General features: G+C 40.0%; 1 protein-coding gene across 4 annotated transcripts in view; it reads left to right on the top strand.

Annotated features, from left to right (window-relative positions):
* Lmbrd2 (LMBR1 domain containing 2) overlaps positions 1–17,562 on the top strand; it is a 68,291-nt gene that overhangs the window by 19,635 nt on the left and 31,094 nt on the right. For all 4 annotated transcript variants that reach the window (XM_029469678.2, XM_029469677.2, XM_021183334.3 and 1 more), the window contains exons 7-13: positions 4,683–4,757; positions 9,882–9,995; positions 10,816–10,999; positions 14,108–14,289; positions 14,773–14,906; positions 16,383–16,488; positions 16,968–17,065. In XM_029469678.2, the coding sequence (XP_029325538.1) occupies positions 4,683–4,757; positions 9,882–9,995; positions 10,816–10,999; positions 14,108–14,289; positions 14,773–14,906; positions 16,383–16,488; positions 16,968–17,065 (893 nt within the window). The remainder of the gene's footprint in view (positions 1–4,682; positions 4,758–9,881; positions 9,996–10,815; positions 11,000–14,107; positions 14,290–14,772; positions 14,907–16,382; positions 16,489–16,967; positions 17,066–17,562) is intronic.

Here is a 17,562-nt window from a genome sequence, read left to right as displayed (position 1 = left end):
TGAAGCACATTGTTTTATCTAGCCTGGCTGGCCAGTGAGCTTCAGGGTCCCCCTCTCTCCACTTCTACAGTTCTAGGGTTATAAGAGAACATCTCTATCCCTGGCTTTTTACCTTGGTTCTTGGGATATGAACTGAGATCTTCATGTTTATATGGCATTATCTTACCCACTGGGCTTTTTTCTCTACCCCTTTATGCCTTCTAATATTTACTAAACACTTACTTGTCAGCAGACCTTTGTCAGTGAGATTGACTGACAGTACTGTGCTGCATTGGTTACTGTTTCCATTGATATGATAAAATAATTGACAAAAACAGCTAACAGAAAGATCAGATTATTTGGGCTTACAGTTTGAAGGGCTAGTCAACCATGGCAAGGAAGGTGTGGTAACAGGAGTGTTAGGGCGCTAGGTCTACTGTTGGGAAACAAAGCGAGAAATACTGTTGCTCAGCTTACATTCTCCTATTTATTCAGATGAAGCTGGTATGGGTCCTCCGACCTCAATTAACCTAATGTGGAAAATCCTTCACAGACCTGCTTACAGATCTGTCTTCCAGGTTGTTCTCACAGATCTGTCTCCAAAGTCATTCCAGATCTTGTCAGGTTGACCATCAATCTAAGTCTGTCCATCACAAGTCTACCCATTGTCAATGCGATTCCAGACATATCACTTTTAAGCCATAACCTTTCACTCCTTATCCCCATGAGCTCATGGTCATCTCATAATGCAAATGTACTAGGTCTAACTTTAAATACAGTTTTTAGATTTAAATATATAAAAATAGATATATAAATATGTATAGTCTTCAACAGTTCCAACGTTGTTCAAAATGGTAAGTTCAGAGTCTCTTCTGAATCTTGAGCAATTTCTTAAATGTGAGTCCCTATACAGCCTAAAGGAAGTATATACGTCTAACATATGATGGTGGAGACTAAACATTCACACCCCAAAAGGAAAGAATAGGGGCATAGTAAGGAAAGTTTATATTAAAGCAAGAGCATAACCCAGCAGGAAAATACTAAATCCTGTGATTCTGTGTCAGGTATCTGGGCCCCAAAGAGCTTGTGTAACCCCTCTCCTCTAGTTCTGCCACTTGTAACACTTGTAACTTAGTCTCTTGGATATGTCTGGTACATGCCAGTGGATTCCTTGGTAGACCTCCCATGGTCCCAGAACAGTAATATCCTTGAGTTTCCATTTCAACTTAGCCTTCCCCTTCACTGTTTCATACCAATGGCCCTGTAGGGCCTTTGTATAGGGAATCTGACCCTGCTGCAGATTGCCTGTCCTCAGTAGCCTTCTGGAAGCTATGTAGAAGCCTCTAGGGCCCTCTCACTCTTTCGTCCTTCATGCCTCTGAAACCTTTACCATGTGGATGAAACCCGGACCTTTTGGACCATAGCTGCTATGGTTTCTGTCTGTGCAGACTCTTCTTCTGGAGTAGGAAACCCCTTTAGTGGCACTCATAATTCAGACTATTTCAAATGAGTTTGCATTTTCACAGAATCTTCAGTGGAGGGATTTTTGTCTTCAGATCTTCTTTCCGAGTTCCTCTAACTTTATAGTGTGCATTCTTTTCTTCACCAAACCCAGTCCATATCTTTGTAATCTCTCACTGTGGAACTGAATAAAAGCAGTGGGCCGTAGCCATAACATAACTTGAATGCTATGCTGTCTTGAAATTTCCACCATCAAAGAAATTAGTCCACATGGATTCTCAGCAGCTATGATTACGTGTAAAAGATCAAACTGGCCAGAATCCCAGCATGAATGGGAGAGGGGCCATCTAGTCCCACTCATAGCCAGGGGCTATTTTGATAATTCATGGCTGCAGGGGTAAGGGTAGTCTGTTTTCTTCAAAGATATGGTCCCTGAAAGGTTGCAGTACTCTCACAGATATTCCTATTTCCCTATACACACAGGAAGCGCTAAGTGTACTCAGTGGGTTTAAAAAAACCAAAAACAGAGGAAGGTGGGTGGGAAAAATGGAAAGCATAAGGAAGGAATTAGTGTGAATGAGAGATGGATTTGATCAAACACATTATATGCACATGTGAAAGGAAGTTACTTATGAAACCACAGTCTTGCCTAAGTTCACATATATTGTGTCTACAGTAAATAAATAAATTAATTAATTAGAGTAGTCCATTACTTTTTAATTCAGTCTTGTCTAGCTTCTCAGGACATGAGCAGAATGCCAGAATGAAGCAATCATGGCTTCTGTCCCAGATCCTGGTCGTGCCCTTGCTTACCTCCAAAACTGCATGAGTTGACCCTCCACATCTTTGTCTCACTTGGGCACTTCAGTTTACTGACCTTTTTGAGTTCTGTGGCCTGACACTGTTCCTGAGGCTATAGTGCTCACAAAAAGGGACCTAGCATGACAGCACTCCGGAAGACCCAACAAGCAGCCGAAAGAGTCAGATGCAGATATTTGCACCCAACCAATGGACAGAAGCAGCTGACCCCTTTTGTTGAATTTGGGGAAGGCTGAAAGAAGCTGAGGAGGAGGGCGATCCTGTAGGAGGACCAGCACTCTCAATTAATTGGGACCCCCAGAGATCTTACAAACACTGGACTACCAAACAGGCAGTATATACCATCTGATATGAGGCCCCCAACAAACGTACAGCAGAGGACTTCCTGGTCTGTGTTCATTCAGAGATGATGTACTTAACCCTCAAGAGACTGGAGACTCCAGGGAGTTTAGAGATCAGGTGGCATGGGGAGGTGGTGTGGGATGTGGAGCAGACAGAGGGTGGATGGGGGCTGGGCGAATAGAATAAAATAAAAATGGAAGTAATATGAAAGAACAAATATAAACCTTGACAGATCCTTTGTGAACTCTTTATTTTATTTTTTGAGATTTAATATAATTACATCATTCACTCCTTCCCTCTCTTATTTCCAGTCACTCCCACTTGTTTCTCCTTTCTCTTTTTCAAATCATGACTTTTTTTTTTTAGTTAATTGTTGTTATGAACATCTGCTGTATGTATGCGTGTAAACATATATGTACTAAATACAGGCTGCTCAGTCTGTATAATGTTATTTGTATTTAGGAGTCGGATAACCCATTGGTATAGTCTTTCTTCCCTGGGAAGACTTACTTAGCCCACTCTCAGCATTCCTCAGTTGCTTGCAGTTCTTTGTAAAGGGTCAAGACCTCTTGGGTGTTCCCCGTCCACATCAGCATGCCTGTTATTGCTGTCCTTGTTCAGCTCGTGTTTATGCAGAAGCGTTAGTGAGACTTTGTGGGTGTAGCTTGTGACAAGCCTAGGAGAGACAGTCTCACAGCGACTCACTGATCCTCTGGCAGGGATGCTCCAGCTCTTACAGTCCTTTGCCCCTGACCCCTAACCCCCACAGTGACCCCTAAGCCTCAGCTGAGAGAATTGTGTTGTAAATGTATCACTTCAGACTGGACTCTAAAACTGTGCATTTGATTCATTGTGGTTTCTATTGGGAAGAGAAGGTTCTTTGAGGAGGGTGGGAACTACACTGGTCTGTGGGTAAAAGGCAAATAAATGGTTATCATGCCATCCTGCCATTGTCATGGTTCATAAGCATCAGAGCTGGGTTGGACAGTTGGTCACTTCCCTCCTTTGGGAGATATCATGGCATCTTCTGGTACTATGAAAGCTAGTCCTCAAGGATAAGGCTTTCAAGTCAGTTCTAGCTCAGGGGTTTCTGGGCCCTATGCCTTAAATGTACAGTGTCTTCAGAAATAGAGATTTTAAAGTAATAACAGTAGGCTAGCGCTGACCAACAACTCAATAAAAGGACTTCTCATGCCCGTGTTGAGGTTTTTGTTAGATGTTATTTAGCTAGCTCTTGGAATAAACTTGTCAGCCCAGATGGGAGCATTTAATTTACACTATATATGTTTATTTATACATGCTGTGTCCAAGTTGCAGGTACCTCAAAGACCACTGCGAGGCTGATTTCAATGTAAACACATAGGGTCTTTATTACAAGCTCTAGAGCAAGTTCTCTCATCATCCCTGTTGCAGTAGGTCAGAGTGAGAGCCTCGAGTCTGGGGGTACAGGGTATTTATTGTAGTTGCAGCAAGCTTGGGCAATTTCCATATGGGTCAGCAAATTAATATTTTAAAAACTACATTTCTGGCATAATCTGCAGAAACTGAACAGGTGGACAAAACCACCTGAAAAGCAGATTGGCTAAGTTATCTGCACTCTCTAGGATGTCTTAAGTTATCTCTGTGAACCTTGACCCTGCTGTTGTAGCCTGACTGGCTGTTGCTATGGGATGTGTTGCCATAGGATGCTTACTCAGGAGGACTCTGATTTTCTTCCTGGAGTTGAAGTTTAGCCCCTGGTCTTGCACTAGATGGAGTTTCTTCAAAAATGGAATTGGCTGGGCTTTACATACACACATGTATTATAAACTTTTGAACTGTTAAATAATGCTTAGCCATTGTGATATATGAAATAAGCAAACAATGGAGGGAGACATTTAGAAATCCATAGAACAGTGAGGATTAAATACAGCTATTTGAATACTTTATTTTATAAGTGTTCTTAATAAATTTTATTCCATGAAAAAACTTATAATGGTAAATAATTTGAGCTGAAATTAAAATCTGGAACTTGTGTGAACTCTTATTTAAAATGTCTGATTTATAGAAATCTAAATATTTTTATTTTACTGTTTTTATAGGAGGTTCGTAAAGTAAATGAGAGCATCAAGTACAACCACCCACTGAGGAAGTGTGTAGACACAATACTTAAAAAGGTAATCGTGTTATATTGTTTCCGCTTTTTCTCATGAAGTACATTTTTACATACTACTGTAAATTAATGTTTCACATAGGAAAGTGTGATTAAAGAATGTATGGTTAAGGTTTTCCAGATGGATTTTCATGTAAACTTTACCATAAACAAAAGAGTAGTTTATATATAGATTTTTTTTTCCTGTTCTAAGTTTAGTAGTAATTATTGGCAGCATTTTACTTTGGAATGTGAAACATTTGAATATAATTGGAATGCCCTACAATAATTGCCATGGCATAGTGATGTAGGTACAGATTCACAGTACCATCGTGTCTTATTTAAAAGCATATCTCCTGTAGGAAAATAAGCTAGGGTCTGAGTAATTGTTTTTAATTAACTAATTTGTTTACATCTCAAATGTTGCTCCTCCTTCTGGTCCCTCCCTCAGAGTCCCTCCCCACCAACTCCTTCTCCCTCTCCTCTGAAAGTGTGCCCCCCCCCCCCCCCCCCGCCCCAGCCCCAGGTAACCCTCCTACTGGCATATCAGGTCTATCAGATTAGGTACATCCCCTCCCACTGAGGCCAGACAGGACACCCAAGAAGACTGAGCTGCCTGTCTGCTACATATGTGCAGGAGGGCCTCGTTCTAGCCTCTGTATGTTCTTTGGTTGTTGGCTCAGACTCTGAGAGCTCCCAGGGGTCCAGGTTTGTTGACTCTGTTGGTCTTTTGTGAGATTCCCATCTACTTCTAGGCTTTAGTCCTTTCCCCGAACTCTTCCATAAGTGTCCTCAACCTCCGTCTGTGCTTCTTCAGTCACCTGCTGGGTAGAGCCTCTCAGAGGACAGTTATGGTAGGCTCCTGTTTATAAGCATTACTGAGTATCATTAGTAATGTCAGGGATTGGTGCTTGCCCATGGTTTCACGTTGAGCTACTTATTCATTGGCCTCTCCTTAGGTTTCTGCTTCATCCCTGCTTTTCTTTTAGATAGGACAGATTTTGGGTCAAAAGTTTTGTGAGTGGGTTGGTGTCCCTTTCCTTCCACTGAGGGTCCTACCTGGCTATAGGAGGTGGGCTGTTCAGGTTCCATATCCCTACTATTAGGCATTAACTTAACTTCTAGGAGCCTCCTATTTCCCAGGTCTCTGGAACTTGCTAGAAATCCCATCCCCACCCCCTGCCCAGGCAGCTGCAGATTTTGGTTCATTTTCTTGGCCCACTGGGCCTCTCTCCTCTCTCTTCCCCAACCTGATCCTGCCTTTTCATTCTCTACTTCCCCCATCCCCATTCCAACCCCCAGTTCCCCCCCACCTCGCTCTGGCTCCTCTGCCTTTCATGACTGTTTTGTTTCTCCTTCTAAGTATGATTAAAGGCCATCCTTACTTGGGCCTCTCTTGTTTATTTCCTTGGGTTTGTGGGGTGCATCATGGATGTTCTGTATTTTTTGGCTAATATCCACTTATCAGTGAGTACATACCATGCCTGTTTTTTGGGGGTCAGGATGATATTTCCTAGTTCCATCCATTTGCCTGAAAAATTCATGATGTCTTTGTTTTTAAATAATTGAATAGTATCCCATTGTGTAAATGAACCACATTTTCTGTATCCATTCTTTGGGAAAGGGACATCAGGGTTGTTTCCAGTTTCTTGCTATTCTGAATAAAGCTGTTATGAACATAATGAAGCATGTGTCCTTGGCCTCAGTAATTCTTGCAACCATCTTCTCACATGTCATCTCATGTTATGTCTTATGTATTATAAATTACATAGACATTTAATAATAAGCTATACTGTTATGATTTTGATGGCGCTATCTTGAATTGCAGGCATATTTTTATGCCTCTAAAAGAATTATTTGAAAAGTTGCACAATTACCTTTTATATACTGTCTTAGTTTGGGTTTTACTGCTGTGAACAGATACCATGACCAAGGCAATTCTTATAAGGATACCATTTAATTGGGACTGGCTTAGAGGTTTAGTCTATTATCATCAAGGCAAGCATGGCATCGTCCAGGCATGCATGGTGCAGGAGGAGCTGAGAGTTCTACATCTTCATCTGAAGGCTGCTAGGAGAAGATTGGCTTCCAGGCAGCTAGGACAAGGGTGTTAAAACCCATGCTCACAGTGACACACCTACTCCAACAAGCCTGTACCTCCTAATAGTGCCACTCTTTGGGTCTCACATAGATTAACCATCACATTCCACTTCCTGGCCCCCATAGGCTTGGTTCAAACACATGAATCTATGGGAGCCATACCTAGCCATAGCTTAATAAAAAAGTACATTTAGTCCAACTTCCAGAGTCCCTATAATCTATAGCAGTCTCACAATGTTAAAAGTCCAAAGTTCTAAGTCTATTCTGAGGTTCATGCAATCACTTAACTGTAATCCCCAAAGCAAGTCAGGAAACCAACTGGGCAAACTCCCAAACTCTGCATCTCATGTCTGATATCAAAGTGGTCTTCAGATCTCCACTCCTTTTTCATCTTTGTTGACCTCAACAAACTTCTTTCTCCTGTGCTGGTTCCACTCCCTGTTAGCAGCTTTCCTCTGCAGATATCCCATGGCTCTGACATCTTTAACATCTTGAGGTCTCCAAGTCAACCTCAGCTTCCCAGCTTCTTGTTCCACTGTCTGGGATCCACACATGATCTTCTGAGCGCCTCCTAAGGGCTTCTGTAGCACTCTAGGCTTTGGTTGACTCCACTCCACTGCTGCTGCAGTTCTTGGTGATTATACCATGGTAATGGCATCTCCAGTAAACTGGGGTCTTCACCTACAATTAGGCTTCACCAATAGCCTCACATAATGCTCTCTTCATGGTGCCAAAACTTAACTTCTTTGCATGACCTCATTAGTCCTGGGCCATCAACTATAACTGAGGCTGCACCTTCACCAGTTGCCTTCCCTGGCCTCTCACAGTGCCAAATCTCAGCTGCTCTCCTTGACCCCTTCATACCTTCAAAACCAGTATCCCCTGGGTGATTCTTACACATTATCAAGTCCAGCTGCAGCATGAGGTACAACCTTTCCTACACACACAGCTGCTTTGTGCTCTGAGAAAACACTTCTCAGAAGATTTCACCTAAGTGATGCTGGTCTCTTCTTAATCACTGCTAATTTCTTAGTTCCAGCTGACCAGCATCAATTGTCCCAGTAATCTCTCCTAAGCTTGGCAGTATTGAAACTTGCTGTAGATTGACCTTGAACTCAGAGATCTGCATGCCTGTCTTCTAAGTGCTGGGATTAAAGAAAGGTGTGGTCTACCAAGCCTGGATTTAAGTCTTTCTGTACTTAGAATTTTCAGTGACCCAGGCTGGCCTTGAACTCAGAAATCTACTTGCCTCTGTCTCCTGGAATTAAAGTCATGTACCACCTTGTCTAGACCTAAGCTATTCATGACCTCTATGCATCAAGATCCAGATCAAAAGCCTGTGTCTTTCATTTCTGGATTGTAGTTCATTCCAGGTTAAAAATCCAAACTATACCTTGTTCAGCTGCAAATACAGATAGTAAGCTTAGCTGGGTGGGATCTTGCCGTGAGGTCACTACTCCCTTAAGCTCCTTATCTCCTTGAACACAGGATTCAGCTCCATTCACTTCCTAGTCCCCCTTTATTACTTGAACCATACATTTTAGATTTTTCCTTTCTAAGCTTGCTATGGTTGTTCAAAATGCTCTCCCTGACACTTAACCAGAGAACAAAGTCTCTGCTGGGCCTTTGAGGCTTCCTTTTTCAGTGCATTTAATTTAAATCTCTTTACGTTAGCCTCAGGTAGACTCTTAGGACAAGGGCAAAAAGTAGCCACATTCTTCATCAAAATACCATAAAAATAGTCTCTACGCCACATACTGAATTCTTGCACTATGTCTGAACAGTTCAAATCACTCTGGGCAACAATGTCTTCCATATTTCTACTAAGATGGTCCTTTAAGCCCCACATAAAGCATTCCACTGCTTTCCAAACCCATACATAGTCCCGAAATCCAAAATCTTTCAAACAAAAGCAAGGTCAGGCCTATCACATCAATATCCCAGTCCCTGGTACCAACTTCTTAGTTTGGGTTTTACTGCCATGAAAAGACACCATGACCAAGGCAATTCTTATAAGGATACCATTTAACTGGGGCTGGCTTACAGGTTCAGAGGTTCAGTCCGTAATCATTAAGGCAGGAGCATCATGGCATTGTCCAGGTAGGCATGGTACAGGAGGAGCTGAGAGTTCTACATCTTCATCTATAGGCTGCTAGGAGAAGACTGGCTTCCAGGCAGCTAGGACAAGGGTGTTAAAACCCATGCTCACAGTGACACACCTACTCCAACAAGGCTGAACCTCCTAATAGTGGGCCCACTCCCTGGCCACGCATATTCAAACCATCACATGTACCCAAATTACTAATGAAATTTGTCTTCTGTATTCTAAATCTGTTCTACTGGCTATTATTAGCTACTGTTTCTTTAGCTAAAGTCATGGTCCTAGGAGTAAACTTCCTAATAATTTCTCTCATATTTGTTGTTTTTGAGGCCTATTTAGGAAAGTTAATGAACTTGCAAACCTTAACATATGTAATAAGTAAGTAGCCGTAGGACAGATTATGTATGCCCCTTTCTGCTTACTGGGCCTTTCAGAACTTGTGTTTGTTTTTTGAGACAGGGTTTGTCTGTGTAGCCCTGGCTGTCCTGGAACTCACTCTGTAGACCAGGCTGGCCTCGAACTCAGAAATCCGCCTGCCTCTGCCTCCCAAGTGCTGGGATTAAAGGCGTGTGCCACCACTGCCCGGCTGGGCTTTCAGAACTTAAGCACTTATATTTTTCATGGTTCTTCTTTATTATTTAGGAAGATGATTGACATTTCATCATTAAAGTGCCTATCATTAGAATAATCTTCTCAAATAGTTGTTACTTCGTGTAGGTAAGCGCCCTCCACTTTCCTAGTCTCTAGCTAGTATAGCTGAGCATAAAGTAGAAGCGTGAAGAAACTCAACATACCTAGGAGATATTTCCTTGAAAATGTTAGCTAGTGAAAACCTAACCAGTTAGAAATGTCAGTAAAAGAAGAAAATTTAAAATTTCTAGAGTGAAAGATTTTTAATAAAAATAAATTTTTGTATCATTAAAATGTCATGAAATGTTTTTTGTTTAGTGCCCTACAGATTATCAGGAAAAGATGGGGAGGAATATGGATGATTATGAAGATTTTGACGAAAAGCGTAATACCTACCCAAGTGAAAAAAGTTTGGTGAAATTGCATAAACAGGTAACTTTAATTATTCATTTTAGCTGTTTTACATACAATTAAAGGCTGTGAATTAGATTTGTGGCTGTTCCCCTTTACAAAAGGCTTTCTGCTTTTTTGGCTTGGAAGTTAAAGTGCTTGCAACTCGAGTTTGAGGAGCTGAGCTCAGTCTCCAGCCCCTGTGTGTAAAGCCAGGCAGAGTGGTATGCACCTGTGCTTCCAGTGATTGGGAGGCAGAGATGAGAGGCCCAATGGCCAGGCAGGTCACCCAAATCTGAGAGAGCCAGGCTCAGTGAGAGACCTTGTGTCAAAACAGGAGGATGCCTGGAGAAGATGCCTGGTAGGGGCTTGTGGTTTCCACATGCCCACAACCACACATGCAGGCACCCACCTCTCCAAATGTGTGTGCATGCCAATGAAATATATATCTAAAACTCTTGATCTCATTTTTGTTATTGTTGAAATGTTCTAACTTTGTGTTTCTGGATAAGGATTCTCTTAGCAACTCAATATAAGAATTATGCTTGTCCTATTAATAGGAACTGTCATTTTAAAACATTAACATACTTGGTCACACTTAGAAAATCCACACCTTTAATCCCAGCACTTGGGAGGTAGAGGCAGGCAGATTTCTGAGTTCAAGGCCAGCCTGGTCTACAAAGTGAGTTCCAGGACAGCCAGGGCTATATAAAGAAACCCTGTGTCAAAAAACCAAAAAAAAAAAAAGGAAAGAAAATCCATTAGTATTATTTTATTAAGACACACACAAGCCCTGTTCTCTAGCAGAAAGTTGACCCAGTGTTCAGGCATATTGACAAGCTTATTCCTCTCTGTGTTCCAGGTGATTTATTCAGTTCAAAGGCACCGTCGGACTCAAGTGCAATGGCAGATTCTTTTGGAACAGGCATTCTATCTAGAAGATGTAGCAAAAAATGAAACTAGCGCAACTCACCAGTTTGTTCACACCTTTCAGTCACCTGAGCCAGAAAATCGATTTATCCAATATTTTTATAATCCTACTGTTGGTATGTAATTTAACATAAATTTTCTTTTTTTTCAATTTTTTATTAGATATTTTCTTCATTTACATTTCAAACGCTATCCCAAAAGTCCCCCATACCCTCCCCACCTCCCCTACCCATCCACTCCCACTTCTTGGCCCTGGTGTTCCCCTGTACTGGGGCATATAAAATTTGCAAGACCAAGGGGCCTCTCTTCCCAATGATGGCCGACTAGGCCATCTTCTGCTTCATATGCAGCTAGAGACACGAGCTCTGGGGGTACTGGTTAGTTCATATTGTTGTTCCACCTATAGGGTTGCAGATCCCTTCAGCTCCTTGGGTACTTTCTCTAACTCCTCTATTTGGGGCCCTGTGTTCCATCCAATAGATGACAATGAATTTCAAAGTTAGTAATTTTTCTACGAGGAAAATTATGTTTCATCACTACAATGCTGACTTTTACTTGTATATGAATTTGTTTCATAGGGTAGTATTAGATATCTGATAAACTTACCCTAAAATCATTATTTTACTTCTAATTCTCTCAGAAGTCATTGCTTGCCTATAGTTCTCTGTCTAGGGGGAGACCCTATGAAGTTTTCCCTCTTCTAAGTTAACGTATCCATTAATGCTGCCATTGTTCCAGTCTTGTTTTTACAGGCAGTTAGGAGAGACTATTTCACCACAGACTTGCTGGTGTTCTGACTTTTAGAGTCCTACTCTCTCTACCCTGATACTCCTAAGCCATAGATATGGGAGCTGTGATGTATTTTAAAAATACAAATAAAATATTTGATTATAAAACAGGTTACATAAAATACATTTTATAATTTTTTTTTTTTTTTTGGTTTTTCGAGACAGGGTTTCTCTGTGTAGCCCTGGCTGTCCTGGAACTCACTTTGTAGACCAGGCTGGCCTCGAACTCAGAAATCCGCCTGCCTCTGCCTCCCGAGTGCTGGGATTAAAGGCGTGCGCCACCACGCCCGGCCATTTTATAATTTTTATGGAAGCTGTTTGAAGTATTCACTCTCACTAATGATCTCACCATAAATGTATATCATGGCTTTCACTCTTGTTAGTATAAGAACCATATTAATTAGCTAAACTTTAAAAACTAAGCATTATAAATATTAACAAATTCCTACAAATTCATCAACAGTGTATGAAATATTGTCTCCATAATATTTGGTAGCATTTCTCTCAACATAATGATTATTTTTTAAAAAAAAGTTGAAACTTCTTAATATATTTATGCCTATGATTTTAAAATATGTATATATATAGTAAAATTATAAACAGTTTACATACATGATCAAACATGCTTAGAGACCAAAAATTAAGAAATGAATAAAAAGTAAAAATGAACAGAGATAAGGGTAATAGCTGTGGTAAATTAGGGGATAAGAGTTTGAGACATAGCTTATAATTTTTCAAGAAGGTACATAGAGAAGAAAATGATCGAAGCAGTAGGGAACTCTGGAGCAGTATTGGTGGGTAGTGGAGAGGAGACAGGAGATAGTGAACAGCGAAGAGAATAGCCTTGCTTTAGGAGGTGAGATAGACAGCATTAGTGTAAGAAAGTGTAGCAGTCAATGGTAAGTTTTCATCTAACTGCTATACTCTCTTGAGAATGGACTGACAAACGCAAAGTAGGAGATTTTTCAAGAAGGTACAAAAGAGTCCCATAGGAAAATGGATATGGAAGAACATGGGGAATTATAGTAAGCTGTTTAGATGTGCTGAGGGCCTGTTTGAAGTTGGTGATACTTTAAGGTGAGAATAGTCAGTAAAGGTGTGTCTTTGTTCTGCAGTGTACATGTGCACAGACTCACAGTAACCAAGGAGTTGGACCAAACAGTGGTTTAACCAAACAAGTACAGTGAACAAGAGAGGGTAAAGGCATTGAGACTGGAGAGTTGTTCTCTTTAAGCCTGTGGGATCTGAGCTGGGAAAGGAAGGGAGGAAATTGCAGTTGTTCAATAACAGTAAGAAGGTAAAGGAAGGAACCATTGCGTTGACTGACGGCCAGTCAGTACTCTTGCAGTACAGACGAAGGTATTGCTCCGGGAGGAGGAATTGGGCTGTATAGAAAAGTTACCATTGTCAGCCAGACAACGTCTAGGAAAGGCTATGGGAGTGAGTGATTGGCTTACTGGGAGGGGTAGAAGATGAACTCATTACAAGAGAGGAGATGAAGACGATGAGAGAAGAAAGAATTACCTGCATGGATATTTAAGTAGGAATTATTTGGAGGCAGTGAGCCTGAATCATAGCGTTTTAACAAATAAAGTGAAAATGTAGCCTTACTGCAAGCTGTAACTCAGTGGTAGATGATACAGCACACTCGAACCCTGGGTTCAGTCTTCAATGGTATGTATGGATGCATGGATGGGATTCAGACCTAAAAAAACCAGAATTTCACCAACTATTCTCATATATCCAGGTTCTTCATATATTAACACTTTATTAATTTCCTTTTTCTTTTTCTACATACACTTTTTACTTAATCTTTCAGAGATTTCCATATATGAGGCCTTTTGTCCCTTGGTAATTTCAGTCTATATTTTCTAAAAATTCAGCTACTGAAGTGTAACTCAAAAATAGTTAGAAAATTAACATTAATAATTTACTTTTATATACCTTATACATTATGTCATAATTACACTTAATTATGACAGGGATTTTTTGGAAAAAGAAATAAAGCACACAGTGTATTTTGTCATATTGCATAGTTGTCATATTTCTTAGTCTTTTTAAATCGGACACAGATTTTCAGTCCTATGTATTTTATTCTCTGTGTATTTTATAACATTGATGTTTATGGACAGCTAGTGTTTGCTGAATGTCCCCAAGTTGGAGTTTGCTGTATCCCTGTGATTAGACAGAGCTTATGTGTCATTTGCTGGAATCCCACAAAGGCGATGGATGCCATGCTCTCCTCAGTGCATCAGAGCAGGAAGCCCATGGCTCTCGGTTTCAACCCCACTGTTGATCTTTGCCTAGGGTCATGCCTGGTTTTGCACTGTGGCGTTGCGTTGTTCTCTGTAGTGTCTGATTTGCTGCTACCTGAAAGACTATAAATACTTCATACTGATGTCGTTTTCCTAACTGTGTTTTTCTTTTATTTTCCAGAGTGGTACTGGGAATGCCTTTTGCGTCCGTGGTTTCACAGGACCCTTGCTGTGGTTTTGTCTATCTTCTCTGTGATTGTTGTGTGGTCAGAGTGTACCTTCTTTAGCACAACTCCTGTCTTATCCCTTTTTGCAGTATTCATACAGCTGGCAGAAAAAACATACAATTATATTTATATTGAGGTCAGTTTTTCATATCAGTCATAAATATATATTTGTTTATGCACATGCTTTAACTGCTGTATCTTTTCTCATGTTTCTTTTTGTAAGAGTAAAAGGAGTAGTTTTCCACAGTGCTATTATGATGCAGGCTTAATCAACACAGACTATAAAAACTAAGAGCTGTAGCTGAAGATGAATGAAAAAGTATAGGACAGTGACAGCCGTTCTATGAGGCTGTGTTGGCCCCTGTTGTCAGGGAAGCTGTACACCTTACTATCTTCATTAGAGTTTTCAGGGAATAGTTAAATAGGATCTACGATATTCAACTGGTTGAAATGTACAGTTTTGTTTTCATAATTTCCTTTTCCTATAAGAAAAAACCCCACACTATTGTTGTATTTATATTTTAGGACATCAGTAAATGTAGCTGAGGATGAGTGCTAATTCTTGTGACAGTAAATAAAGTAATAAAGTCCTAACTCAAGTTGTAACTATTTTTTCCAGATTGCTTGCTTCCTTTCCATCTTCTTCTTAAGCATCTGTGTTTACTCTACTGTGTTCAGGATCCGCGTGTTTAACTACTACTACCTGGCCTCACACCATCAGACCGATGCGTATAGCCTTCTTTTCAGTGGCATGTGAGTACACTGCGCTTGGGAAAAGAAATGCCTCCGTTTTGCATAATAATTAAAGATCTCTTATTTCTTGTTAATGGATGTCGCATGAACATATATTTCTGTGAGCTAACTGTTCTATGTATATATTAGATAGTTTGCATATATATGGTGGCTATTTGCTGATTACCAGCTAAATTCTGCCTTTAAATTTATGGTAACTTAAGAATGATATGTTAGGCTGGGTGTTGTGGTGCATGCCTTTAATCCCAGCACTTGGGAGGCAGAGGCAGGCAGATTTCTGAGTTCGAGGCTAGCCTGGTTTACAAAGTGAGTTCCAGGACAGCCAGGGCTACACAGAGAAACCCTGTCTCGAACCCCCTCCGCCCCCAAAAAGAAAGAAAACCATGTGTTTCATAGAAAAATTTACAGGGCTGCCTTTAGCTACACTAGCCAGACTATCCAGGCTATTTATTATTATTCAGGTATATTAAGTATTTATAATATATATAATAGGCTAGACTTAGGGAAGTTCAAAGTAATATCTGGTGTCAAAATTTTGTCTTATAAAAATATCAAAATCACCACTGTGTTAGTTTTTTGTGACTGTTACAAAACCTGACACAAACAACTTAGGGGAAGAAATAGTTATTATGTCTAATGGTTTCAGAGACTTTAGTCTAGCATTACTTGATATTGTTTTGGGCAAGAAGTGAGGCTACACATGGCAAGAAGAGTATACTGGAGCAGACAGAGTTAACTACTTCATGGTACCTAGGAAGTACAGGCAGGCTGGCAGGACCCCAAGCATGCTAACTTTTGTTCATACCTCCTAGAGGTGACTTGTAGCTTCTTGTAGCTTGGCCCTACCTCCTAAAATAGAGCCATCCACTCAGACTTCTTACCATAGTGACATTGTCTGTAGTTGCTATACAGTATCAAACCTAAGAACTAAATTACCACTCTATTAACAGCAGTGTAGACTTTAATTAGTTCTTAGATTTTCATCCATTTGATGTGTAGACTGCTACAACTATCACCAGCATACAGAGCTTCCTCTTACCACAAAAAGAACCTCTTGTCACTATCTCCTCCTTATATTTAAACCTTTTCATTCTTCTAACCCTTCGTTCTCCAACCCTAGCTATGTAAGATCCTCATTTTATACTTGATCTTAGCCAGAGTGCTGAAATCAGACACCCTGAGGCTATATAAGTTAGTTATATAAGCATTCATTTCTTAAGGGAAATGTGATTAATAGGATTTCTGAATATGTCCCAGTAAGGGCAGTTCATGTGGAGAATTCAAATTATAGTTTGACTTGAATGAATATAATTGAAATATGTATATGTATACATATACATTTATGTGTATAGTATGAAAATAGCTGAAAATTATAGTTACAATGATCTGAAATGTCTTAATATATTTCACTATAGTGTAAATTGTATTTTGTTATATTTCAAATATATATGTTGGCAGTTTTGAATTTTATTGTAGGTTATTTTGCCGTTTGACTCCTCCTTTATGTCTTAACTTCTTGGGATTGACCCATATGGATTCATCCATCTCCCACCAGAATACCCAGCCAACTGCATATACATCTGTGAGTATGGTTCTTTAGGTTCCTTGTCTATGTAAGATGTTGTTAGGAGTCATCTTCTGTTATTAGTAGAAAATCTGTGTAACACATTGAACTCCTTTTTAATCACTAAAGCCTTCTCTTAAAGGTCATGTATGTAATTACTAATGATAGGATTAAAGTAATTTTCCATTTGGAATTTTTAAAAAAATGTTTATTTAGATTACTTAGATGAGCAGCATCAAAAGCCTGTTTCATAGTAGCATTAGCATGTATCTGTATATGCATATGCTTTTGTAGTAGTCATAAAATACTAGACTTCTTTAGAAGAAAGCCTAAACAGGAAGAAAGTTTAAGAAATTCATAACACTTAGTACTTTGCTTCTAAATTTTGAAAAGTCAAATTTGTTGTTGTAGCTTCAAGAGGGTAAATTTTCTAACGATGGGAAGGAAGGAGTGAATATCTGGAGCCCTGCTGACTTAACTCTTCTCTTGCTCTTCAGATCATGGGTTCCATGAAAGTTTTATCCTTTATTGCAGATGGATTCTATATATATTATCCTATGTTGGTAGTAATTCTCTGCATCGCTACGTATTTTAGGTAAGAAATTTAACATTACCTTTTTCTCATACTCTTAGTTGGATATAGATATCCATTTCCCTTGAAAGTCTACTGAGTGTTTGCTGCCTTGCTTTTAGTTGTTTGTGTTTTAGGAGGTTTGGGGAGCTAGGACAGTTTGCAGGGCCTTTTTGAGTAGTTGAGTCAGGTTCTCCATCTGCAGACAGTTCAAAGAATAGAGAAGTGGAATTATTCTGTTGCAGTTATATAGCCTGTAGAGTGAAAAGATTAACTATATGATGGGAACTCCAGAGTCGTGGGCTGCAGCCCTGCAAGCATGTCTAGCTTCTTTCTAATAACGTAAGTTAGTCTTTGGGCTTATTCTATATTGTTGCTGGGTTTTTAAATTCTGCAGATGCTAGCCAACACAAAGGGTCAGGTGAGGAGCACTTATAATCAAGATGTGTATATAAAGTTGGAAGAAAAATACTTATCTATGCTTAGAAGATGCACTGCTTGCTCTTTTTCTGGGCTCAGAG

This window comes from Mus caroli, unplaced genomic scaffold (assembly GCF_978045245.1).
Source record: "Mus caroli unplaced genomic scaffold, Mus_caroli_1 scaffold_16, whole genome shotgun sequence".
Classification (NCBI taxonomy): Eukaryota; Metazoa; Chordata; class Mammalia; order Rodentia; family Muridae; genus Mus; species Mus caroli.
This window is presented reverse-complemented; position numbering and strand designations above follow the sequence as displayed.